This window comes from Colletes gigas, unplaced genomic scaffold (genome assembly GCF_013123115.1).
Source record: "Colletes gigas isolate AHSC1104 unplaced genomic scaffold, ASM1312311v1 Colletes_gigas_Sc00013, whole genome shotgun sequence".
Lineage (NCBI taxonomy): Eukaryota > Metazoa > Arthropoda > Insecta > Hymenoptera > Colletidae > Colletes > Colletes gigas.
The window spans coordinates 1,204,650-1,229,952 of record NW_025106642.1 but is presented as its reverse complement, the minus strand read 5'-3'; the positions used below and the strand labels follow the sequence as shown (position 1 = coordinate 1,229,952).

At 49.2% G+C, this 25,303-nt stretch overlaps 1 protein-coding gene across 1 annotated transcript in view; it reads right to left on the bottom strand.

The window, feature by feature from the left end:
• The window catches only part of LOC122399470, a 374,300-nt gene that overhangs the window by 130,479 nt on the left and 218,518 nt on the right, over positions 1-25,303 (bottom strand). Inside the window, exon 4 of the mRNA XM_043400169.1 lies at positions 21,690-21,935. Coding sequence (XP_043256104.1) covers positions 21,690-21,924 — 235 coding nt within the window. The 5' untranslated portion in view covers positions 21,925-21,935. The remainder of the gene's footprint in view (positions 1-21,689; positions 21,936-25,303) is intronic.

The following is a 25,303-nucleotide window of genomic DNA, read 5'->3' as shown; positions in this document are numbered from 1 at the left end:
GATTCTGGATTTCATCGGGTTTCCGGAACACCTATCCGCGTGTTCGTTCGGTGTCTGGCCACCGACGCAAGCATGACGCAAACAGGATCGCGTACACGGAGAGCCGTCACGTATCTTCCGGAGTCATCTCGGGAGTGGCGTGCTCTCGCGATACAGCCATCATCTCGTTTTACTGCTCTCCGAGCGCCGCGTCACCGAACCGTGCTGGAAGCCTCCGGACTACCTCCGCCATTCTTTCCAAGTTCGCTTTCGGACCGGAGCACTTCGACGCGCGTCGTTGCCCTGACCCGCATTTGCCTAAGTTGTCTGACTCCGGCACGGCTAAACTACTCCGCTCGGAGCGCGGTGGTTCAAGAATTCACCGTCAAAAAGTCAATTTTCTCCATCGACGTCAACCGAATGTCTCGAAAATTAAGACACGCCAATCCCTCGACGCTCGTTTAAATTCATCTTCGATTAAATAAAAAATTATGGTGCAATTTTATCGTGTACTAGTCGTACGATCAGTAGGAATTGCTAAAACTACATTCGGTATGTAGCGTCAAAGTAAATGTGAAAATAAACATAGAAGGCAGAATGAATTATAATTGTTTATATGCTCATTAGATTGGGGATGAAATGCCCTTTAAAATGAGAGTTTGTACGAGTCGATAGCTTTATTAGTTCCGGAGATATGACGATTTTAGTTTCGCGTCGATGCGGTGGCTAGTTTCGGAGATATAAGTGTCCGAGGCGTTTGTTTACTACGGCCTTGTCAAGGCCGTTGACCGCACGTGACCGTAGTAAATAGTAAACGTGACGTCACTCAGTCATTCATCACTCGGTCAACGTGCGACAAGGAGGTCAGGCGCGACGCGTCAGACGGAGACAGCGATAGTCGAATTAAGAAAAATTACCTTTTACATAAATTACGATATCTCCGATACGGGAAGTCGGATCGCCAAAAACCAAAAACCATTTCAAAGAGGAAGGTTTGCCGCTGCCAACGGTGGCTTAATAATTAATAAAACACCAATAGTTTCGAAACTGCACGAGTCTAAAGTTCAACTATTTTTAATACGCGTCAATAGCCTTTTCTAAGGCGGAGAACGGAATTAAAAAAATTACCTTTTACATAAATTACGATATCTCCGAAACGGGAAGTCGGATCGTCAAAAACCAAAAGCCATTTTAAAGGGGAGGCTTCACCGCTGCCAATGGTGGCTCAATAATGCATAAAACACTAATAGTTTCGGAACTGCAGGCGTCTAAAGTTCAACTATTTTGATACGCGTTCTTAGACTGTTCTAAGACAGTGGAAACCGAAGATTCTCTCCTTTCGTCTTTGCTGTACATATGTTTCCTATTTACATCGGAGGCTATACAGAATTTGATAAATTTTCTTCACTTTTTACAAAAAAATCTAAATTATGCAACCGATCAGACCGGTCGTGATAGGCAAGACAGACTACATATTTTCCACAGAAAACAAACAAGAGGAATAGAAGTGAATATTGTAAAATTCATTTGTGAAGTTAAATGGCGCCAAAATAATATCGTGTGTTAGAAATTCTAAACGAAATGTTAGAAACGATCCTTTGACCATTCGCGGTGGGTTTAGTGTAAAAACGAAGACCAACTATATTCCAGCTCTGCACGGAATAGTTTGGAGCAGGCTTTCGGGGAATTATCAGTGTCAAAATCCCTTGTTCCTCGCGGCGTGTAAACGTGCCGTCTAGGCACGACGCCGGAACGTAAAAAACCGAGGCTCGACCGACGAGTGGTACGTTTCCATCGTACGTTCCCGCAGACACGGTCGTGTGTTTTTAACCGTGACACAGATTCGAGCTGCTCCGACAACCGGAGCTGGGTTCGTTCGCGACGAGATGCGTCGCCTAAAGAGAAACGGAGAGCCTCGGAAACGAAAGCAAACAGCGGAGTTTTTAGATGTTTCCGCGCGGCTGCCAGCGAACGGGGATACGCTTAACCCGCGGACTGCGCGAAATGAAACTGCAATTGCGCCTGTTGAACCGTGCGACCCGAATGCCGGGCGTAAAGGTGTCCGTGAACCGGAGACCGGATCGAGCTGCGTGCGTTGTCATTCCCCGCGTCACGGCACGTCTGGCTTCGTCGACAAGAATATTCCGACGTGACGGACCGTTCCTGGCGTCACGCGACCAACGGACGATCGTCACAGCCAATCGGCGAGCCGCTTCGCGCGGGATGCGTGGACGTAAACAGGATGCGACGGCCCGTGACGATGACGGTCGCGACGCCATTCCCAAACCGAGCGGGCAACGATTCGGAGATGATCGGAACGACTTGCAATCGCCCGATCGGGATCGTGTTTCGTTTTTTTAGCCGAGAATATATTTTTGCACGCCAGATTGCACGCGATCCGGAAAATATTAACACTGGACGAGTGTCGGATTCCATATTTCGAATTACGAAACGCGTAAATATTATTTTTTTAGAGAAATCGTGTTTTATTTGGACCAAAAGTGGCATTATTCCGTCGTAAGTTTCGCTTTGTTCGAGCTCGAGCTTTATTCGTTCGTCCTAGAACTGAAATTAATTTTCTGTCGCAGTACGTAATTGCAGGTTGCGGGGGCGGAAGTAACGTTACCGGCGCGTAACGGAAGTTGGCTTCTGGCAAACAACGTCACGACCCCTTTGAATAATTTTTCCGGATAGTGCTCGCTCATTGCTGGCTGATAACGTGACTCGACGGAAAAGGCGACGCGATATCCGTCTTGTTAATTGGCAGATAATTGCCCGTTGGAAGAACGCGCGATCTAATTCACTATTAAACTTCCTTCCGCGGCGGAGGACAAAGGGGTAGAGCAATAGCGGGAAAAGATGGGGGGCACAGAGGGGGGGCGGGGGCTCGGGGTTAGTATGGAAGAGACGAGGGGATTGAATCTTGTCGGTAATTAATGAGGAAAGTTTTACAAATAGCCGAAGGCACAGTCGCTAAACGCCTTAGCGAGACCGTGAATTCCATCCGCAAGCAAAATATCTCGCGAAAGTTAGTTTTTAATTGATAATTATCTTTCCTGGTATAAACGGTAATCAGCGTCCCCGTTTCGTTTCTCTGTTCTTCTAATTGCTTGTTCCCCGTCGCCGAATTATCGACCGCGGGGAAAAAGAGAAACGAACGCGACTGGACGACGGTGGACAGGAAACCTACAAAAATTCCCGGTATGGACACGGGGGAAACTTTTCCTGCGAAACTGTGACGAAATTGTGGAACAATTTTTCCGCACGGGGCTTAGTTTTTTGGCGAAAAAGGTTTCGAATCTGCCGGTAGATTTTAATACAACTTGCTCGCGTCTGAATAAAAATTGTTCCTTTCTCGGATCGGCTCGATAAAGTTACGAACAAAATAAAATCAAAAACAGTATGGCCACTTGTGAGTCACTTGTCAAAGATGCTCGAAATAAAAAGCTAGATAACGTCATTGGCAGAGGATTTCTAGGAGTGGAAGTTATTCCCGTAAGCAGTCGATGGATCCTGCACTCCGTGTGTCGCGGAACGATTTCAAAGGGCCCGGTTCGTCTGGTTCCACGAGGACTCGAGTGGACGTCGATCTGTATCTTCCTGTCAGAAGGACGAGGAGACTCTAGGGGGGGTGTTGGTAGGCGAAAACAGCGTCGCGACGACGAAACAGCCATCCCCCGTGACATCAAAGATCGGAAGCGCTTTCTGGCTGGGGCACTTCTCCGGGAGCGGAATCTGCTCGGGAAGAAGCGGGCCGTTGCGAGCGCGGCCACGATATAAAGAGAGATACGGGCAAGATGGGCAGCCTGATAGTCGAGACGTCTGAGAGAGCGAGTAGCCGAGGGCCGGGGCAGCGGCGCTGATATTGCTCGCATTAAACTTTCATATTCAATCTTGCCACCCACCGTTGGGCTCTTTCCCTCGCCCCTGCCTTAGCCGGAAGGTCGTGCCGCCGTGAGCAAGCTCGGCCCGGCTTCAACCCCGCATGTAATTGTGTTATGCCCTCTTCTCTCCCTTCAAACTCTCCTTCGCATGGCTCCTCGAACCACTACTCCGAGCTTTCCTCCACTTCTTCCGGCGACTCGCCTCCACCCGCGTCCCCCGACTTCCCTACGCGCGGCGCTTCTTACGCTTCGACCCCGCAATTTCGTGCCGCGTTTCTATGGATTGGATTTTCGAATTCAAAATATCCTTGCGTCGTTAGGTTTAATATTAATCGACGCGCGAAATGGTACAGCCATAGGAGGCGCGTGTTGTAAAATGTCGGGGCATCGTTCAAGGCCCTCGTCTCTTGTTCTACGTCGGTCGGTCGCTAACGAGCACTCGATGTCGCTGGTAGCTGGAACACGACGGGACTATTTGACACCGTGGCGCCGGCCCTACCGGTGCCCTTTTTTCTTCGTCGTTCTGTCCACGGTTATTCTTTATTCCGGGGTGTCACGTGTCGCGTATTGTCGCGCCGGGCGTGTAACGGCGAGGCTCGCGCGTCCCCGGCGCGTCAGGTAATAAAATCGATAGTCCGTCAGGCTCTCGCGTCGGTCACACTTCCGGCTGAAAACTAAATCGACCCGCTGGAGGCCACGGACGTAGAAAAATAATAGCGTTCTGTCCGGTATTCGGTGCGTGACCAACCCATAGAATCGCTCCGATTCCCGTCGCTGGCTGCGCCACAGGGAGTTTATTGTGCGCTTCGCTGTTGATTGGAAATATTGGTTCGTTGTTTACCTTTTGTACGCCGACCCGCGCCGGGGCCCGGAGTATCTCAGAACAATGTCCTCCCACGCGCCGCCAACAAGACCAGCGCCGACTGTTTACCTTTTATTTGTTCCCCCGGCGATCTTTCCGCGCGCGCGTCGAAATCTGTCAATTACAACGCCGTATTTACGTACGCGTCCTCCTCCCCACCGATGTCCGTTGATCGAAACAAATAACGCCCGACGTCCGTCGGCGTATCGAACTTGGATTTATCGTCGTGTTTCGTCCAACATTTTTTTTCGTAGCTGCGCGCGTGGCCCGTCGTCGAACCGACGACGCGTATTTCAAAACCCGATGAAATACGGCCGACCCATTTGTCTTCGGTTTCGTCTTCGATGGGACACGATGCGTCGCTCGAAACGATTAGGGGACCCACCCCCGGTCGAGGACCGACTCCATTGTTCGCCAAGGCATTCATTATTTTCAAACTTGACGGCGCACCGAATATCTCCTTTTTATTGCTTCAAATATTTCCCACACCCTTTCGACAAGGCTGATATACTCCCCCAAACGAAAAAGTAGCGCGTCAGGTTTCAGATCGATCCAATAAACGATCACCTGAAGTTCCGGTAAAGACTACCCTCTTAAGTCCACCTGGAGAACATACTGTTCTGGCTGTAGGCTCCGGGGCCTACACGATTCAAAATCCCTGACCTAAGCCACCCAAGTTGTAAGGTTCCATCCCCCCCCAGGCAATATTCCCGTTGCTCAATATACACCAGGGATTCCCCGATGCACGGTGTCCACTCCGGATGCCTCAAATGTCGCACACGCGAGAACGCGGCTCAAGCCTAATACTCGAAAGAGCTGGCTACATCTTTACCCCCTCGGATCCTCTGCAAATCCTAACCCTATGTTCTCGATGACGTTGCCCCATCTTCCCGGAACAACGCGATTGATCCAGGGACCTGCTCTTAGCTAGGATTCTCCGCGGTGTCTTTGTCCGTGCCTCGAGTAGTTCCTTCGACTCGACGAGGATTCCTTTCGCAGCGGGTGACGCCGTGGAGGCTGTCGCAACCTCCCCTGGCGTGGGAGGATTTTGTTTGTAGGGGATCGTTGCCATGGCAGCGGTCTGTGCGCTAGCTCGGTCATCGAATGCACCTTCGAGCCAGCCACTGTTGCCTTCCACGGCCGACCGAGCTTGCGGAAAAGTTCGCCGCCGGGGCTACGCGGCGACCTCCCGTTAATTCTCCGCCCGTAGGACACGGCCGCGTGCAATTTCGTACGCGGTCGCATCGATTTACCTGGCAATTCCGACGGCCACCGCGATGCAAATGCGACTGACGTTTTCCGACGACCTTCTTCGACGGCCAGAAGGCGCCTCGCTGGTTGCAATCACGATTACCCGGTACACCCAGAGACTGGGGCAACGAAGACGCGCCGACAACTTTCGTGGCAATTCCCAGGAACCTAATCGGAAGATTGGAATGAAATTGTTGACTCGAAACCAACGTATTATTGTTTGGAATTGTGTAGACGGTGCAACGGTGGAATCGGGGTAGCTGGTAAATATTTATGTTCAAGAAATGCCTGCAGGGGATGCTCGACGATGACTTGGAGGGAACATATTGTCTCCTAATTTCACTGAGTGGGCAAATCCAACGTCTGAAGAACGGGATATCCGATGGGTTTGATAAACAAGTGTTTAGAGTAAAATCTTAATCCTACTGCTAACGCTTTTGCTACATAGCTTTATTTAATACACGAGGGTTGAATAATTTTACGGATCTGTATGTAAAATGTACCGGTGATATTATATGTGCCATTGAATAATGAAATGCCGGTACTATATTTTGCGTACAGTCCCCTAAAGTTAAAGCTTGGCGCAGGATTTAAAGTTAGATCCCGGCAGGATTAGGATTAAGGGTACAATTGTTAGGCAAACTGAGTCGTAGAACACAAGTATTCCGAGTATTGTACCGAGAAAGTAGGATCTAGGAAGTCTACCGATAAAACGGGTAGCCCAATTACAGCAGCCCTTCGGCAAACTTACGGATAAATTCCAAAAGAGAACTCTTCGTCGCCAGGGACGCCGACGAATTTCTCAACGCTCTGTTCCTTGGAATTAAAAGTCGGAATCATCTCGTTGACCCGAATTCAGTTACGAACTACGATATTAATAAAACACCTAAACTTGAAATTGGATCATGAATTGTGCTCTGTTTCTATGGTTTAAATAGAAAGGATGCAAATTGTTCGCGAGAAGCTGGCAACGAGTGTGGAAATTTATTTGTCGTTGTCGGGAATAAATTGGAGAAATTGAATTTAATTTCTCGGTAAACTGTCTTCTCTACTTGAACGAAAAATAGGCAAATTGTCATTACCTCTCCGCGATTGTACAGCGTTTAGATCTAAGCTTCGTGTCCGTAGAGAGATCCTGAATACCCAAATAGGCGTACCAGGGTTTAAGGGTAAATGAGAGCCTAATCTAATCGCGATTCACAAAATCTGTTGTTCGCAACAAACTCCCCCAATTACTGGTGAATAGTGTTACGTTTGAGGAGAATCCCTTCGATCGCGAAACTCGACGATTAATTTGGAGCGCCGGTAATTTTATGCGTTTCGGCTAACGAACGTGGCCCACTCGACGAGGGTCGCGATGAAATATGACGATCGGAAGATAGATCGGGGTTACGGCGAATTACTCATACACCCTGAACTTGTTTGCCCGTGGCTCGGTTGTTCGCGTAATTTATCACGAAACAAAATAATAAGAACGTATCTCGCGGCTCGTAATTGGGGGACGCCCCGTGACCGTAAAAAAAAATTTATTTACTCCGTTCGTGGCTCCGAACTGTTCCTCGAATATTCTCACCCTCCCGCGACAAATATGGATCCACGAAATTTGAATACCATCGACGCGTTCGAGACTAGCTTTTCCCTACCCGACAGTGCCTAAATCAATATGAAGCTTTTACCCTGCGAAGTAGGGGAGCCATCGAGAACAGGACATGTCCACGAGAAAGGGCTCCAACGTCGGGGCGATTCGCGTTTCGAAATTTAATATAGAGAGCCGTAAGATTCGGCCTGATGGCTGGTAAATTGTTTGCCGGGAAAATCGAATGAAAATTCCGACTCGCCTGGAGAACGTACTCCGACGAAAACCGTAGGAAAAAAAGAGAAACCGAATAACCCAGTCATCGCGCGAGAAGGAATTACGTTCATTTTTCTACGAACGGTTACTAAACAATCCATTTTACGACCACGGTCCATCGGGGGCAACAACGTTTCGCTGGAACTCGAATAAATACGGAAAAGCATACAGCGGGAGAGCAAACAGGGCATCGCTCGAGCAAAAATCGATTCGCGCTCCGAGCGAACCGACGCTGGCTATCGATTTACTTTGAGGTTATCCCCGTCTCGCGAAATGAATTTTCTACCCTTTCGTTTGTTCCTCTACTTAATCGGCGAAGACCACGACAACACCACGATTCCCCATTCGCGAAACGAAGACGAAAAACATTCCTGGCCGCGACAATCGTGCTCGACCCGGGATTTATTAGTTAATACTTCCAGAAATAATTAAAGTTTCATTTAGAAATGCCTATTACCAAGGTATGCAACTTTTTTCCTTTTCTTGTAAGCGAACAGTGCTCCTTAGAGACGCCCCAGACACGGTTTTGCGATAGCGATCGTTCGCCCTAAAAGGTCCCCGTTACGTACGCTTAGGAGGCGCGCGACAGAACGGAATAGACTCGCAGCAATACCAAACTCGACGGGTTATCGTCGCACAATAAAGGGCCCCGGTTGGAAATTCCCCGTAAGAGGTTGTAGCTACCACGCACAATGTGTCTTTTTGCTAACTGTCATATGCATAGGGAACAACGGGGGCCGCCCACGGAGGCTGCTATCGAAAAGCAATTTTCGAGACGTCAAATGGAATGGAATCGAGTCGGGGAAAGAAAGTTCGGTGACGTTTTCGCTGGTAACCCCGACCGTGGCTCGAGATCACTTTCAGTGCGAGAACGAGACTTCAAAAAAAGGAGAAAAAAATCGTTGAGATGGATGGGTGGGAGGGAACCGAAGAAAGATGGAAAGAAATAGCGAAGGAGAAGCCGTATCTTCAACAGGTGCAAAGTGTCGTCCGTTGAAAGGGCCACTCCTCGTTTCGTCTCCTACTTTACCCCGTTCCCTCTTCCTTCCGCTTCTTAAACCGCAAGCTCTTTGATGAAAGGCCTAAAGCTTGGCGAGCACCTTTGGGGAAAACGAGCCGCGTCCCGCTGCCGGGTCATAATAAGTCGATGCTCCGTTCGGGAACGTAATATATTCTCTAACGAAGGTGTGGCGATCTCCTCTCGCCGTTATTAAAACACGTATTCTTTATTTTTGCTTTTGAGCCTCTTGCTGTAAATGTCACCGTGAACGAGAACAAGAACGAGTAAAGAGTATCGTGGCATTTCGACATGGTGAAATAATCGTGACAGATTTATTGATCCGCGTCAGGGGCTTCATTGTCGGACGAAAGGAAAAAGCCCCGGACCGGGTGATTGAAAATAAGCCCCTCGAAAGTGCCGACGACGATATAGTCTCTTCCACGAGCAGTAAGAAACCAACCACCTCGGAAGGAGCGTTTCTGTAACGTTTAATCGCATTCGAAGGGCCAAAAGGTTTTTCCAAGAAGAAGACGGCGGTTTCCGCGGCCGCTTAACGAGCCATTCGTCGTTCCCAGTGTTGTCGCGAACATCTACTTGACCCGTGAAAGATAACAAAGGAGAGTGAGAATTTTTTTAGGGCGGTTTCGTGCCGGCAAGGGGGTAAACCAACGGTGACGAAAATTAAACGTCGGATCAGAGACGTAGCTGCTGTCACTGGCAACGTTGCCGGTGAGTGCACAGGGAAAGAAGGAACAGAGAAATTACCATTTTAAGTACCCCCGAGGTGGCTCTACATCGGTGTGATTCTCTTCCAGTTATTTTCAATAAAGAGAATAATACCTGTTTCTTTTTCACGAGCAAACGCAACGAAAATAATGGTCTACAATTATACAATAAAATATAAATACGGTACTGAAACATTTATTTTATGGGTGCTTCGGCCTGAATAAATAGTAAGTTAAGGCCGAACACCGCGATCGTAATATCAGTAAACGACGTCGCTAGCCTGAATCGCATTCTCCCCGTATAAATTAACGGCGCTGGCGATTCGAATGGAAATGAGACGTCAATTCCGTATCGCGTTTAAATTATTCGTTCGAGCTTGTCCCTCCGCGGGGTCAGCGAAGACGATACCTTCGCTGAATCTTCCAACGATTCAGAGAAAAAAAATGGCAATCGTTGCCTTTGAAACCGGAACACACATTCGCGGTGCGTTTGGCATGCAATCTGGTTCTTTTTCCCCCGCGTGCGTCGCTCGATTTCCTATTAAGGTTTCGTCGTTCATTACGAGGACCGCGTTTCGAGACATTAACGTTTTAAATTAGTTTCACGTCACCATTGCTCGTCGACGATCTTATCAAACGTTGGTCGGGCGATACGATTTTTTTTTTAATTAATAAAATTCTACCGAGCTTCGAATATAGATCACGTTTCAGTGAAAAGATGGAAAGGTTATATCGGTAACGGAACCTTTGAGTCACGTTGCTACCGGACGTTGGCTCGTGTTTCATTATTCGTGCGATGGCGGTAGTCGGTAGCGCAACATATCATTGCTGGAAGGTAAAATAATTTCTTTTGCCATCGCGAGTTCCCCCCACGTGTTTCTTATTTTATATTCTCGTCCGTTGTCGGTTGGAAAACACGCAGCGTATTCGAGACGATACGTCGATACGGAACCGCGGATCGTCCGCAGGAGGAAGGAAATTAAACGCGAAGAAATATAATCGAAGGAAAGTTCTCGACGACAAAGCGGCTCCTCGGGGACGAAACATTTTGCTTCTTACCGGGAGAACGGTTTCAAACTTTTTTACCTGCGAGATTGGTTTATCGGTGCGTGAATGTCGTAACCCGGCGATCGGGACGGGAAAAGTGCAAGCCCCTCGAGTCGTCGGTGAGCACGGACGACAAGGTTTTGCAAAGCAGCCAGCACGGAGCTCGCGATCCGGAGCGGTTTAACGACACGCAGGCCGGTTAATGGTCAAAACAAATAAATTCATGTTCGCCCTGTCCCGCGGCCGAGATAGGGGCGACGCGTGGCGCAATTAAAATAGTAATAACATTTTAGGGCTCGAGTGGAAAGGAGATTTAATGCCGCTTTCCGGGCACGAAACAATCTCAGCTATGCGGCGAGTAATGTATCAAATAGATTAGAAGATCTAAACCCGCGGCATTACGGAGGCCCGGAAACGGCGGGCTCGTAACGTATTTCAACGGGTTATCGTTCGCAGCGGAACACAGCCGCGGTGGCGAGATGTGCATTGTTAAACAGCGAACTCGGTAAATTCATTATAACGCAACTACTTCGGGGAACAGCTTTCAGCCGCTCTCGAGGATTGATTTTACCGCTTTACTTCGGAATCGGCCGTGCCCTGAACTTAATAAAAGCTTCTTTCGTGGTAGCTACCGGCGCTGAAAGTCCAAGGTGCACCGTTTAATAAGTAATCGCCTCGGTCGTGCACGGTTTTCACTTTCTTCCTGGTGCCCTCGGCGTTTAATCACGCGATGGACGCCGACGAACTTACACTGGCCCGTAAATCGTCAAGGTTCCCTGCTCCTAACGTTATTTCTTCGACAATTCCGGGTAATTTTGATTATGACACTGGAAATTTAAGGGAAACGAGCACGATAAAGTCCGACTCCTCAGCGCAAGTAGAAAAGTCGACAACTGGTCAGACGCCGACGTACATCGAAAACGTAGCTCGATTAAATTAATTTTATTAGACTTCCCGCGTATGAAAGGGTTTAAAAACTAGGTGGTACTCTCGTGGAGGGAACAAGTGAAGTCCGTGGATGGTCCCGGTGACGTCTCGAGGCTTCTGGTCGGAATAATAACGCCGAAGACCGACCATTCATATTCGTTCCGCGGTGCAAGGGCTGGGCAGGCCTACGTAGGGCAACTCGTGCGCCGGGTCACTTAATAATGCAGATAGAGAATACCCGTAGTCCCGGCGCGCCGCGTGTAAGTCATGATTAATATTTCAGGTGTCGACCGCGGAAGGATAGGGGGGCTCGAACCGAGCGGGGGGGTTGACGGGGGACGGTAAGACTGACCATTGGCGGAGGCGTGGGAGGCTCGCCATGGTTTCGTTGTCCGGTACCGTTGTTAATTATTCGCAAAAGGAAATTAATGCGCCCCCGGCAATAATTTATATCGGCCCGCGAAACGAATGGTTAGCAGACGGAATTATTCAGGCTTCGCTTCTCGCTATTCCGGAAGTCGTAACGCCGCGTCTTTCGCTCGACTTGCAGCCTCGTGATCATTCTAAATTTCAAACGCGTCGATCGGTAAGACATATCAGGCCATTCAATTACAAAATAACTTTGTTTCCATAATCTTGGTTAAGAGGGATAGCGTCCAAGTAACCAGCGGGAAGAACACCGAGGAGATTCAACGCGAACGCGATGGCGGATCGTTGATGGAGGAGGAGCAGCGAGGGAAGAAGGGACGCGACTTTCGCTCGAATCAATTATTTTTTTAATTAGACCTAATGGAGAGTAGCGTAAGTCCGAGCCCGCCCGCTATGAAATTACTTCGTTACTTCGTAAATGGATTCGCGAATGCAAGCCACTGCATTCCGTCGGTTATTGCGACCGGCGATATTCCCAGACAGGGTCTGCTGAAAATTACACGGTGCTCTGGTAATTATTTCGACGGAATCAATATTTTTTGCTGGGCCTCCTCGCTGAAACGACGACGAACCGAGCCGTGGCCCCCGTACGGTGCCACATAACTTTTTTAACGAGTCTATTGACGATTCTCTGTCACCGCGCCCGCACTTCAAACAGCTCCTCCATGTTTTTTTAATTTCTTTCTCTCAGTCTCGTTCGATCAAAGTAATCCCAGACCATTTTCCTTCTAATTGAATTTTCCAAAATTACAGTCGTATTAAGTGCTGGAGAATTTTTTATATTCTTCAGAGATGTCGAAAAATCAGTGTCTATAGACACGAGTCATCGACGCTGATTCGCGAGGTTCGAAAGAGTCGAGGACAATCGAGGGTAGCTTCGACGATGGTTTTTATTAACCTAAGTGTAATACCTTTCCCGCGAACCGTGTAACGGTTCAAGTATTCTTACCCGGTACATTTCGCGTAGATCGGCTAACGAGGGCGGAGAACGTCATCGTCCTCGTTCTTTTCACACGTTACGCTGGTCTGGCTCGCAGTAAAAATAACACTTCCGCGCCCGGTATTCCCAAAGGTGTGCATAGACACACGAAGGTTCGTTAAACACAACGTGATTTATTGGTTTTTCGTTCGGATTTTCTCCGGCCTCTGGAGTGTTCTTGTTCCAGAAAATCATTCCGTTTCCTTTTGCTCCCCTGTAACGATATCGCCGCCCGCTTATGACGTAAATGCTCGAGTGCATCGATACCGTCGCTCGTTAGCGATACGGCACGAACTGGGATGGGCAATGATTTTTGTTGTTCGAATACCAGGCGTCGTATTCAAAATTTTCTATTCAAAAGTAAAGGGCACGCAGGATCGTTGCTTCGAAGGGAGCGTTCTACGGCGAAGCGTGTGTTTCTACAGTTCCGCGGAGGGATTTTACTGCTATTTTCGCAATAAATTCCACGCACAGCGTTCTACGCGCCAACACGATAACAGCGTCAAAGTGCTATTTGAGCGTCAAAGCAGTAGCTCGGCTGGAATGGCGCACGCGATCCTAGGAGTAGATTCGGCTGTAAGTGACAAACTGTCTCGCGAATGGTAAAGGATAGAGGATCGGCTAATATCCAAAGTTGCGCCAGGGATCGTTATTCGATACGACGTGGCTATCAAGCAATAGAAGCGCGACAACCCGGAGCAGTCTAATATTTCCAGAGGCGCTGCAGCATTGTGCAGCGAAACGACAAAGGGAATTACCTTTCGATTTTGTACTCGTCAGACGTCGATTCTCTACGAATTGCTCGAGCATTCCCTTTACGGAAAGTTTCGAACGGTAGAAAAATTATTTTCGAAACGTACGAAATGGCAGGTAGTTTACCAAAGTCCAAGTTAGACGCGTGGCTTACCGCCAACATCTCCCCCACGGTCAAATCACTGTCGACAAAGCCCGGCACGAAGATGGCTCGAGCGTAAATATTTTAAACACGCGATCCATTAGATCGGCGCGTAATGGGCTCCCGAAGTATTAAATCCGTTCGAGGAGGAGACAAAGTTACACGGGGCGAGCGTCGCGTCGCCTTGAATTCGATCCCCGACAGCGGTAGCGGGAGCAGCGAGAGCAGCAGCAGCCGCAGATGATGGCAAACTGCTAATAGGAGGCAAGTTTTAAATGCGTGTAACGTAATAACGCGTGCATTAGGCGACTAGTATGGCGTCGGGCGGCGTCTGCGGCGACGACAACGATAGCGGACCCATTCTCTGTAAGGGGTAGTTTGCCTGACAACTCGATTACACGATACCGCCGGGCTGAGTGGCAAGTGGTGATATATGGCGCGCATATACACGCCCAGTCTCTGCCTCTCAAGTCACTTAAAATAATGAGAAACCCGGTATCGGGTGGCACGCTTGTTTTCGCTCTTCTTTTTTGTTTCGGCCTTATTGGTGCATCTAAACCAACCCCACCCGGCCCCGCCACTTCCGATGGTGGATATCGACGCCCGGCCTCTACGCGACGTTGTTGCTCTCCTCGCCAATCACTCTCTCGAGTCATCTAGCACGCGCCGAGTAATTACGACGCCGCGGCTGGTTTTTAATCTTAATAAAAGAACCGACGATACAACGGCCCCGAGACTTCCTCCCCCCTTCAACCCTTCAGGTCGGGTAACGAATTCATGTCCGTGAACCGTGTAATGGCCGCCGAAGCTCGAACCCTTTTAACGTCGAGCCGGTCCCTGGAACCGCGGTGCAGGATGGGACGCCCCGGACATTAGGGTGGTTCTTATTTTTTCGTGCTGGAATTCCCGTTGGCTCGTATTATTAACCCTTAACGGTCGGAAGTATTTCAAGGTAAAAGTGATCGAGTCGAAGATCGGTGAATCGCCATTTTGGTAGATCGTCCTCCAGTTCGAAAATCGCGCACAAAGCAACAGGCATCGCAGTCGGCGCAAGAACGAAATTACTGGCCACGCACAAATTACGAACTGGATACGCATCTCTCGTTTCCCTCCCCCCTCCCTCCCGGTCGTGCTTGATCATAAAGCTCGTTTCGGGGTCTACATGCCGACCTCGTCGTAAATATAATTCTCGTTTTACGCGGATGCGGCTTCTCATCGGCAAAATAAACACGCCGCGGGTTAGGTTACCCTAACGAGGGAACGTTGCCCCTTGATCCGAGGGAAAGACGATGTCTCACTGGGTTTATTATTGCTGCCGAGTAATTAAACCGTTTCACGTGCCGCCGGCTGAACATCGAAAACGTTCCGCTAACCCGTCGCCAAGGTTCACTGGAATTTTTCGCCTGGCTCGTGGGCTCGAAACTACCCCGTCAAACGTTACATGCGACTGTTACGCGTGTGCAAAAGTTCATTAATAAAAGGGGGAACATTTTTCGTCGCTGTAAACAGTGTTACATCCAACGAATAAAAAAGTCTGCAAACTGCAAGGAAACACCGATGAGAATAAACTGACTGTGGAGAACGGACACTATGAAGACAGCCTTTATCATTGCAATAAGAGAACCGATACTGGGGACATCAACGATCTCACGGTTACGACATTCGATCAACTGCAAAAAGCAGTTAGCGCAGCAAACGTGCTACGGAGGAAGTTCGCGAATATGACCGAAGTGGAGCTGTTTGAAATGTAAACAACAAGTACGACGATAACGTTGCCGTCTAAATCTAATCCCGATGTGCAAACGCAGTTTGCAACGGAGCCGCGTTACTCGGGTAATGTCTCGACGATTCTTGCGTTCGATACGGCCAGTCGACATCTTTTCAGTCGTGCACGGTAGAGCAATTCTTAGACTTATTTTTTCTATGAATTCGTATTGAAACGATACGACACGTAGAGTTCAAGTTGCTCGCGAACGACACGAAATCTAGACGCAGTCTCGGGGGCCCGGAGATTTTCAAGGAATCCGGCACAAAGACTGAAGCAAGCCTGTGCGCGCGCCAATTTGCGATGTAACGTTGCAAATAGTTGGTGGTATGCGGGAACGGCTCAAAGGCCGCTGGTAATATTCGCCTGACGTGGATAGCAGATGAACGGTACACAAGGTAGGCCTACATAACCATAAGCACCGGTACACGAGCCCGCGCAGCAGGTTTGCGCCGCTCTATATCGCGCACCAGGCGCCACCGCAACACGGTCCGGCACATTGTGCCAGTACATATGTACCAACCTGTATACGTTGCCAATAAATTTTCGTACAAATCCTCGCTGGAGCTTCCTTATGTACCGCCGTGCGCGATCCAACGGGCGTAGATCGTCGTTCGAGGGCCTCTTTCACGTTGGAACAATCAGAGACGTTTGGTATCGTCAACGATTTCTAAGATATTCGATTGGATGAGCGTTATAGAAAAAAAAAATCACGAGATAAGCATGTCGACGGTGGAGGAACGGACCCCGTATTGTTGTTGGTCGCAAGAACGCGTCGGAGCAGGGTTCGCAAGATTGCTTACGAAGCGGTGGCAGTTGCAGGCAGTTTCGGAGGATATATCGGCGGTCAAGTGGAAATAAAACGTCTGTGTCTCTGGATAATGCCCGCCGTTAATATCGAACAACGTCGCGACCGTCTGGGAACGCGATCGCGTGGCCCGTGGATTTGCCGGGCGACTTTTAAAATCCCGAGCAGTTTTAGCTACCCTAAAAATTAATCTGCTCGGAAAGAGGGAGAACGGAGAGCGTCGAGCCGTGACAAAGGTCGCGATAACGTTGGTTGCAACCATCGAATAATTTTACGGTTCGATGCAGCGTCTGGTGTCCCGGCGTGCGTATCAGATGGCGATCCGCAATCTCGGGTGGCACGTAGATCGCCCCTACGGTGATAAACGCGGCCCGGATACACCCCTAAGTAAGGTCGCGGGAAATTTACCACGACCTCCCCCTGTCAACGGACGCGCGGAGACAGATACACGTCCGCCGATAAGATTTATCAGAGTTTTCTTGTTAGACGGCGCCGGGCGTCGTACGGATCGTCCCCCTCCGACAGAAATTCGATCCGCTGCATTTTAATGAACCGTTCGCCAGGACGATTGAGTGATTTAAATGGATCGACCGTCTGTAACACAATTATTCAAGAGATCGGTCGAGGAGAGAGCCTCCTTGTAATTTGACGTTCAAAGCGATTCCCAGACACGTGAATTTCGATCGCGCGATCAGACGTCCTTAAATTATTCATCCCTCCTGAGAGGCCACGGGGCTCCGTCCATCCTCCGTCCCTCTCGAACCAAACCTGGCGAAAGAATAAGTGGAAACGGTGCGCCTCCTTTCCACGGCGAACTTTTGTATTAGCTTCTAACAACCGCGAACTTCGGTCACCTAATCTCGTACATTTGCGCCTGCACACCGCCCCCCCCCCGACGACTCTCGCATACATGTCGTTTACTTTAATCTTGAGTTAGGACTTTGTTAACCACCCTTACTGAGAGGGGAAAGTAGACGGTTCTTGGCTACGACCAATTATCTCGGCAAAGGCGTTCCATCGCGAATTATTCGCGGAATGTTTCGGTTGCTTGCCTCCTCTCGATCGTCGAGGGAATTTTTTTTTTCCAAGTAATTTTGCTACCCGGTGCGTTTCCCTATAACGTTCGAAGGTTTTTCAATTCTCCGCGGCGGCGTCGCCGGATCGATAGCGCGAAGCGTTTCGTTATCGCTCGGTAGGAAAAAAAAAAAAGAACACCAACGTAGTTTAATTCCTGGTTCCGATCATTTGCATGTATCGCGGCAGTATTTCATAAAGCAGAAACCTCCGGCGGCCCATTAAAAATTTATTCTCGGCTTAACACCGTTCCCCGAGATCCGCGGCAGACTATAACGCGTTGTAAGTCGAAAATACTGGGAACCGGGAATGGAAAACTCGAGTTCGGCGACTGTCTTGATTCATGGCCGCGCAAGTATACCCGGCACGCGATCTTTCTACCGAAACGACCGAATCTCGATCGTTTTACTATTTCCACGATTTTCCTTGATAGACGTTGCATCGAGGAACGTTGGAAACGAGTCTACCCGAGGCTCGGACCGCAATCTCTAAAGAAATTCGATGTTTGAGTCACTGTAACTTCGAACAGGTTTAATTATAACTTCCTATTTGTTTCAAAAATTTCCACCGAGTCAACCTGCTGTCCAGATATTCGGATATTCCACCGCTTCTTCGCGAAGCGTATCGATACGTATCGATAAATATCCGTTCCGTTTCATTTCCCGGTATAATTCAACGAATCCCGCAAGGAAAAAAAGGTATGGAAGCTTTTGTATGCGCTGGTACGGTCCATCAATTTTTACTTTAACGAGGATCGCTTGGACGTTATTCGACCGAACGTTGAACGTAACAGGCAACAACGACGATGGCGCGCGCGGAGGTGGTCGACGCAGTAATTAACGCGCCAAGTTCCGCCGCGATCCGCCATTGTAGCTATATCTGACCGCGTCAAATTAATAGTCCACGGCGTCTATGCAAACGGGACGCGGAAAATCAACACTTACAATGCCGCGGGAAGCTATAGATTATCCCGCGCGTTATCGGCGTCCGTCGGGGGTTGCCAGGGGGGTCCGGAGGGGTCCGGAGGGGTGTCAATATTTTCCATACGGAGAGCGGCGAAGCGCGATGCGGCAAACCCCGTTCCCGGTGTAATGAGCTGACAATGTAATGTCCAAAGCGAACACGGACCCGGAGACAGGACCCCTCGAATGCTCGTCAATATATTGATGACTGCGTGGACGTCGTCTACGTTCACGACGCGGTATTTCGGACTCGACTTACGCTCGAAGAACAGATTTCTGAACGATTTCTCTTGGGTATTAACATTTTCTAGATTTCTCCGCGTGCATCGATGATCGCGCAAAGGGAGATTAAGAGATCTATAGCGAGGGTGGACGGCGAACGAGCGCCGGATGACACGGAACGTTATTAAAGCTTTACTCTGCCCTATTTCCAGCCGGAGAGATCGTAAAAGGTATTCCGATCCGTGATATAAGACGAGGTGGCCGCGACAATGCGGGGTTTTACGGACGCGGCGTCTCGTCGTAACAGGGCTGGCAATCGACGGGTAACGCGATCCGCCACTTACGCCCTCGCGGAACGTAACGGCGATACCTAATAAAATGTCCCCCGGATTATTTTTCACCCCGAAGGGCCTATACGGAGACCGTAGCCACTGAATCGACGTTACCATTAACGCAACATAATCCGTGGGAGCCGGACACCGCTCGTTTCAGGAGAGCCGTGAAAGAGCCGACAGAAAGGAGACCCATCAATGAAACCCCCTCCGACGGAGTTCGATTCTCGACTCTCTCGGTTTTATACCAAGCGAGATCGATCTGGTTCGATCCCGATTGTTGATCAACCCTTACGACGACCGGCGTCTTATATCCCCTCCGATTAAATCGTAACGAAGTATAAGCAGAGCGATCTTGGCGTCATCGATTCGTCTCGAAGCCGGACAAAGCGGACGAGAGGCGCGACAGCGATGGGGTCGCGTTACATCGACGATCGGGGGTAAAGGGGGGGGGGCATGGAACTCAATTAATACCGGTGCTCGGTTTATACTATATTTCTTGGTTGTGGTATCAAGCGAGCCAGCCCACCTCACGTCTGTCTGCATTTGTTCCAATTCACTTGCTGCCGATTACCGCTCCCGCCAAGCCCGAATCCGCCTGGATCTCACCCTCGACCCCACGTCTGCGTTCCCCATTTTCATCCCTATTCTCCCATTTCCTCTCCGTCAACGTCCCCTCGGCCCTCCGACCCCCCCTCGTTCGTTCCACGACTCGAATCGACTCGGCTAGACTCGATTCGCCGAGGCACAGTGTCGCCTAACCGCACTCGGAGTGTATCGAAAGAGACGACGTAGGTTGCGAAACGATTCGACTCACCGCTGGTCGCCTCGAGCCACTTCCTTCTCGCCGCAACCAACCCCCACCCCTCACCCACACCCCCCAGGTTACAGCCACGACGATCGACCGCCAGCGCGGATCGATCCGGTTTCGTATTTACTCGCGAATGTCAATCAACTCGATACTTGGGAGCTCCAAGACCAACGATTCGAGGCTTTCGGAAAGTTAGCAAGACAGGGAATCGAGAGACCTCATCTCGGCCAGCAAAACGCACTCGGATTGTCAAGTTCGATGACCCCTCCTTCGCCTAACGTTCCAATATTTCGTGTGCCTCGGGCCTCGCGTTGCGTATTTGAGAAAGAAGGAACCACGAAATAAAAAGTGATCGTCTTCTCGATCATCAAGTAGGGGAATGCGTAGATCAATCGTCGCGCGCAGCTCGAGGTCAAATAATGGTCGCACGATATTAAACTATTATTTGCGCGACTAGTAATCCAAATAAGCCGTCGATGATAATACAGTTATGCGGCTCGCGTTATTTATACGGCCAGCCGCGAACGAGTCGCGTAATCGATACACCGGGGGGGGGGACGCGAAAACGAGTTCGCGGGGCGAAGCAAACGCCCCGGAACGCGATTATTCGCGGACGGCCGGCGTCGCGACGCGTCCCGGCCGCCGAGGATATTATTTTTAAGGGTTTGTTTACTCGACCGCGCCGCGGGAGACGCGACCGTGGAAAACGCTCCGCAATCTGGATTCCACATCCGAACTTAATATCCGGCCGAGCTCGTAGACGACGCGAGGAGGTAAAACTAATTTCGTAAATCCTTTAATCTACGCGTTTGCTAGATGGAGAGTGGTGGAAGTCGAAGGAAGATTAAGGGAAGCGAACTGAATGGGTGGGCTCCGCGAGCGTTTGATGGAATATGATGAACGAGCCACCCCGAACTTTATTATTGGCGTCGGGAGATCGAGTCGAGGGAAACAAAAAAAAAAAAATAAAATAAGTTAACGCGCGTCGACGTGTATCGCGAAATTGTTTCTCGAAGAGTCGATGGACCCCTCGTTGCTCGGCAATTGTTTCTATATTTGCGCGTAACGAGATTGCAGCGAGGAGCGAAGATACATGAACTTTTAACATAAATATTCAACCCGGAAGAAGAAAAGACCGTTATAAAACTTTGCGGAACGATCAACCCTTACACGAGTTTATTTAATTTCTGCAGTTAGAGAGTTTGCAGGTATTTCTTGGAAAAAATAGTCCCGGGGAAACTTTCTGCTCCGTGAAAAGTGTTTCTACTTGGACGGAGTGACTATTTTGATTTACTTGCTTCCGCGTCGAACTTCGACCAATACGACAAACCTTTCGCACCCACCTAACAATTCCAAGTTCGCGAGTTCCTCATTAAGTCGCTCGTTAAACGTCGTTTCAGCCGAGGTTTAAGGCAGGTCTAAGGACCATCCAATCAAGGCTTAGGAATCGATTCGTTACATTAATTCCTTCAATCCAGACGAAGGATGGTGCAACAGAGTTGCCAGCGGTGCTTTGCCTCGACGAAGTTAATCGTCTCGGTGGCGTTTTGCTGTTCGTTACGTTCCGACTGTGTCGCGTGGACGTCGAGACTGAATATTCACACGTTTATAGGTCGACGCTTCTTGAAAATTCTAATGAACTAAGAAAACTGTCTGTTAAGCCCACAAAATACGCGCAATCGGGTAATATAAATTCTCATTTCACCCTAACAGATGGGCTAGCAACTCCTATCAAACACTATTCTTTCTTGAAACATGATTGAATATAACGCGGGCTCGTCGGACCCTGAAGTTACCAGCGTCCGCGGAACTTTTCCTCGTACGTCTAGCGCAAGGTTACAGGCTCTCGATCAAGGTATCAAACATCAATTATATCATCACTCACTTCCATACTGCTGCGCCAAGAGGGAAGCGAAAACCTGGCCCGGACTTCGGGCACCTCTCACAGCGGACGAGACGGAGGCAGCTCCAACGGCGTGACGTGTATTTTCCTCGTCGTCGCTGCTCGACTGGGCACTGGGTCCGTAACCGCGCCTCTCTCGCCATTCTAGGGACCGTTGACGGCGCAGTCCACGGTCCCCGTTTCCGGGCCCGCGGCCCAGCGTGCCCTCGCCCTCCATCACTGCGGCATCTGCAACCATTCGACGGAAATTTCATCATCCGTTCTCAACAGAACGCTTCCAATCTCGCAGCGGCGAGATTTTATTAAAAAATTCGCTATTAGTCGCACACTCGATAAAATTTCTCCGTCGTTCCGGCACCGCGTGTTCGTTTTCTCGCTAACGCAATTATATCCAACAACGGGTAAAATAATACAATGAATGGCCACCGTTGTCCAAGTTCCAAGCGATAATCACGGAGCAAAAAACAGTTGAAAATTTAATCCAGAAATAATTTGACGCGACGTACACGACTCGCACTTTACGACAATGACCGACATTTAAATAAATGTATTACGCGCTAAAATTTCATACATTTCGATACCATAATCCATTTATTTCTGCTCCGAATGTTACCGTAACAGTACCTACACTTTAACTGCCATGAAATTGTCAACCGTCATCGGTTTGGAAGCAATTGGAATATTATCAAATTTTCGTAACTGTAACAAATTATATTCCCTCGCGTTTCGCTGGGAACCAGCAGCCATCCATCAAGCTTTTCGTTACAATAAAAATAAAATAATAAAATGGATGCACGATATTTGAAAAAAAAGACTCGCTCGTATCGTAATTTATTATCAACGAACTTTCGTCGTTGATCGCGTGAGAAACCTTCTCTCGATTTTACCGTAAATGGCAATTTATATCGTGGGTTTCGTTTATAAAAATAAGCCCCGTCGGCGGGGGAGTCGGGAAACAGTGAAACTTGATAACACTTCAACATCAAACAACGCCGGCTCATTAAGCATTCATGGCCGTCGATGGGAGTCATTCGAGGTCGAATGAAATCGAATTGCGCGCTCGACACTCGCCGATATCAAATACGGATAATTCCCGTTTCGACGCCGACAGACGTGTTTGCGTCTAGACCGCGCTCGGTGTTTTGTGTATCGTTAGGAATTTCGATCCATGAAAGAGATAATTCCTGCATTCGACTGCACCCTAACCATTCAGATTTAATTAATTATTAACTCCTACCCGACCGACAGTTTTTAAAAACATATTTTGTCCCTCATCTCTGTCGCCTGGAAGTTCTCAACGACTCTCCTCAAGAGAGATCTTAGTAAATAAACTCCTCGTCGAACAAATTACGTATTAAAGCAACGCACAGGGAAGTACGGCGTCGCGTTCGTCTCTGACAGTTACTTCGGGGGGGTTGTCTAGCCGAAAAGTTTGGAAACCACTGGTCCGAACCGTGAAAGATTCGGTGCATACGATTACTACGGTCGTATACCGCGCCGGGAACGGAGTTTCCTCGGATCAATAACATCTTGAGTGTGTACGGGATCGGATAATTGAGTGGCGGATACCTCTCGAAATTCCCATGGAGACGTCCTCGCGGTGAGTAGCTCTCCCTTGATTGCGGAGACAGCTGATTGATGCTCGGGGGTACGATCCCGGCGAACCGATCGACCGCCTTAAGATCGCTGGCTGTTCCTTGGACTATGAAATTTCGGTTTGGAAATCGCCACCAGGAACAGGACGAATCCTTCCCAGCCACGCCTTCGCGACGACATCCGGCACTCGAACCTGGCTAATTTCGTGCTCGCCCGGTTTAACCACCACGCGACGTTTCAATTTCGAATCGGTTCCGCGTCCCCTTTAACCGTCTATATTTTCAACATTTATTAATCGACGATCATAATGCAAGTACCTTTATCATAAACTGATTGCTGTTATATCGCGTGCATTCAATAAAGCTAATTGCTCTATCGCCAATTATATGGTCGATACGAGCCTCTTTCACGGAATGATCCTAATTAAAATGTGTGAAATGCAGAGCGATTCTCTCGCCAGCGACTTCGAAAAAGAGATGTCTCTCCGCTACAGCACAGAGACTAAGAACAGCTGAGAATTCCCACAGTTTCTCTTATAAAAATCCGAACAACGGCGGGGGGCGACGATTTTAAGGAGGTTCGCGATTCAGCGGGAAATTTATAGCGGGGGCCATCCCAGGGAGTTAGGCGTTCCGTTAATAAATTTCAATGCGTCGAGAAGCCCCGGCGAGGGATAAGTCGTCCTCCTGGATACGTGCCCTTATGCATCGCCGGGCAGCTCTCCAGAGCCACTTTTCTCACTTGCCTCAATAGCGGCTAACAGGTCGCATCCTCCACAGACGAGGGTGCTTTACGATGTTTTGTTTCGGCGGCCCTCCAACGCCTCCTTCGTGCTCGCGTGCAAGCACGCCGGGAACGTGGCAGACTTGTCAAACCGTAAGTGAATCGGAAAACTCGACGGCGAGTCGAGTTAACGAAGAACCCGCGAACGCACTCGAGGGCCCCGCTCCTGAGAACCCAAGGGGGGACCCGGCAAGTTGGCCCACTCTGTTTTCGACCATCGTGTGCAACAATGCGGAGGTTTCGCGAAGAAAGAAGCTTGGTCGCGAAAGAGCGTAATTGCGATTTCGCGTCAGGGACAAAACGATCGTATCGCAAATGGGATGCTTTACGATGCATCGTTTACGATCACGCTCGGATCCCCTATTGTTCGTTTCGCGTATTAAGAACAGCATCCACCTTTTTAATAGAACACTTTCATAAAAAGAACCCATAAACGGCGGGAGTAGCAAGGCACAGGGCACTCTTACTGCTATAACTTATAGCACGTGGCATTAATGGCCGATAATGTGACAGTCCTGTACGATATAAAAAGTACGCAACGTTACAGAGCCTCCTTTCACGACGTAAAATCTTTGGTTTTATGAAAAAGGACTATTTCGTCCCTTATGAGAAGCGTCTGTGCTCCTTGTAACTGCCAGTGTAATATTTTCCAAGACTTGGATTCACTTTGACTGCAAACTTTGGATATGTCTCTGATTACGAAACACTGGAACGAAAGTTGAAAGTCTGTTGCATTCTCTGTGCAAGTTAAAGAGAGAAGCCGATAAACGTCACAGTTATGTCTCGTGATTGATGAATGCACGATAGTTCGCAAGGTCCATCATGGCGGCCATGGCAGACAATTGCTGCCGAACGAAGGAACCGTGGGTCGTATACGATGCATTCGGCTCCCTTATGAGAGCAATGCGAGATCGTCGTTAAGAAAGTATCGGAAAAGTTTCGCGTTCCGGCTGGCTCGTTGCCGCGAAACGTAGGGGGGGCAACTTCTTGGCAATAATATACACGTGTGACCCACCTCAATAATAAGAATAACTTTTTCCCTAATGCCTGTGCTCGTCTTGACGTCGGATGCGTCCAACGAATCTTCTTACCAACATGGCTCCGCCCCGAGTTCAATTACGTTCCTCGAGTTTCGCTCGTGCGTGAAATATGACGCTCCTGGCTCGTCGGGCAAACAATGCCACGACGACTCTAATTTCCTGGATAAAAATGGGGAC